The sequence below is a fragment of the Parus major genome, unplaced genomic scaffold (assembly GCF_001522545.3).
Source record: "Parus major isolate Abel unplaced genomic scaffold, Parus_major1.1 Scaffold680, whole genome shotgun sequence".
Classification (NCBI taxonomy): domain Eukaryota; kingdom Metazoa; phylum Chordata; class Aves; order Passeriformes; family Paridae; genus Parus; species Parus major.
Genome location: NW_015379564.1, coordinates 3,894 through 5,552, shown reverse-complemented (window position 1 = coordinate 5,552; position 1,659 = coordinate 3,894). Strand labels below are relative to the sequence as shown.

Sequence of the window (1,659 nt, the reverse complement as noted above, 5' to 3'; positions counted from 1 at the left end):
AAACAACAAACCTCTTATTGAAATTAAAATGAGCTCCTATTTTGTCAACTCACTCTTCTCCAAATACAAAACCGGCGACTCCCTGCGCCCCAATTATTATGACTGTGGCTTCGCTCAGGATCTGGGGGGCAGACCCACCGTGGTGTACGGACCCAGCGCGGGGGGCACCTTCCAGCACCCGCCCCAAATCCAGGAATTCTACCACGGAGCCTCGTCTCTCTCCAGCTCCCCGTACCAGCAGAACCCGTGCGCCGTGGCTTGCCACGGGGACCCCGGCAACTTCTACGGCTACGAGCCCCTGCAGCGGCAGAGCCTGTTCGGGGCGCAGGAGCCCGAGCTGGTGCAGTACGCCGACTGCAAACTCGCCGCCAGCGGCCTCGGAGAGGAGGCGGAGAGCTCCGAGCAGAGCCCTTCTCCCACCCAGCTCTTCCCCTGGATGCGACCGCAAGGTGAGGAGAAAACGGGAAGGACGCCCCCAGAAAGTCGCCCCCACCTCCCCTCCCCAAGTCCGGCCACCCCTTTGGTTTTTTATCATTTCTTTTTTTTTTTTCCCCCTCTCTTTTCTGCCTCTCTCTCTGTCTTTGCTCGCTTTCTTTCTTTCGCTGCCTTTTTTTGACTGTATTTTACTGCTTTATGGGGGTAAACTTTTGCACTTGTAAATTGCTTTATAGTTTAATTACCCTGAAGGAGACCTTTTCTTCTGGGGGCTGAGCGAGCCGGGCTTTCTGTGGAAGGAAGCGTCCTTAAAGTTTATGGCACTTTTATAGCCTTAAAAAGCCTCTTCATTTTTGTTTGGGGCTGGATTCGGGATCCCGGCCGTGCTGCCGCCTCTCTCCGGGCTTTTCACTCTTTGAAATTTGGGGGTTTTGGGGTTTTTTTTGGGGGGGGGTCCCGTCCAGCCGGGCTGGGGGTGACAATCACTGTGCAAAGCGCAGCTCCAGCCGGGCTGCTCGGGGTGGGCTGAGAGTGAACCAACCCCCCTCCTTTTCCTCTCCCCTTTTCCCTTTTCCCTTTTCCCTTTTCCCTTCCCCTGCCACCATCACCCTTTTCCTCCAGAACCCCGCTGGAACATCCCGGCTTCCCGCGGGAAGGAAAACCTTTTTTATTATATTTTTGTGGGGGTTTTTTTTGGGGGGGGGGAGGGGGGTTTTTCCTGGCTGTTGGTGCCTCTCCCCGAGCCTGGTTTATGTTTCTCTCAACCTCCTTCTCCTCTCCCCCTCCTCTCTCCCACCCCCAACCTTTGCCATCCCCCAGCAGCCGCCGGACGCAGGAGGGGGAGGCAAACCTACAGCCGCTACCAGACGCTGGAACTGGAGAAGGAATTTCTATTTAATCCCTACCTGACCCGCAAACGGAGGATCGAGGTCTCGCACGCCCTGGGATTGACAGAGAGGCAGGTCAAAATCTGGTTCCAGAACAGGAGGATGAAATGGAAAAAGGAGAACAACAAAGACAAGTTTCCCAGCAGCAAATGCGAGCAGGAGGAACTGGAAAAACAGAAAATGGAAAGAGCCCAGGAGGTGGATGAGGAAGGGGAAGCACAGAAGGCGGACAAGAAATAAAAGGGATTTTGAGGACTGAAAAGGCAAGCGCTGCTGGGCTGGAAGAGCCCCCGAGCCCCCCACGTTTAATGGTGTGAGGGAGGGCTTGGGGTGGGGG

At 55.5% G+C, this 1,659-nt stretch overlaps 1 protein-coding gene across 2 annotated transcripts; it reads left to right on the top strand.

The window, feature by feature from the left end:
• Positions 1–6: 6 nt before the first annotated feature.
• On the top strand, positions 7–1,652 carry LOC107199419 (homeobox protein Hox-B8). 2 transcript variants are annotated; one of them, XM_015616749.1, is made up of 2 exons: positions 7–449; positions 1,258–1,652. In XM_015616749.1, the coding sequence occupies exons 1-2, from the start codon at positions 29–31 to the stop codon at positions 1,560–1,562; spliced, it is 726 nt and encodes a 241-aa protein (XP_015472235.1). In that variant the 5' UTR covers positions 7–28; the 3' UTR covers positions 1,563–1,652. The 2 variants fall into 2 exon arrangements, with proteins under 2 accessions (XP_015472235.1, XP_015472234.1); XM_015616748.1 differs by having other exon boundaries at positions 1,255–1,652.
• Positions 1,653–1,659: the final 7 nt, after the last annotated feature.

Excerpts from the sequence above, each read along its gene's own strand:
- LOC107199419 (XM_015616748.1), top strand. The coding sequence starts at position 29 with ATGAGCTCCTATTTTGTCAACTCACTCTTCTCCAAATACAAAACCGGC. Across the intron at positions 450-1,254 it reads CCCCTGGATGCGACCGCAAG|CAGCCGCCGGACGCAGGAGG; the intron begins GTGAGGAGAAAA and ends GCCATCCCCCAG.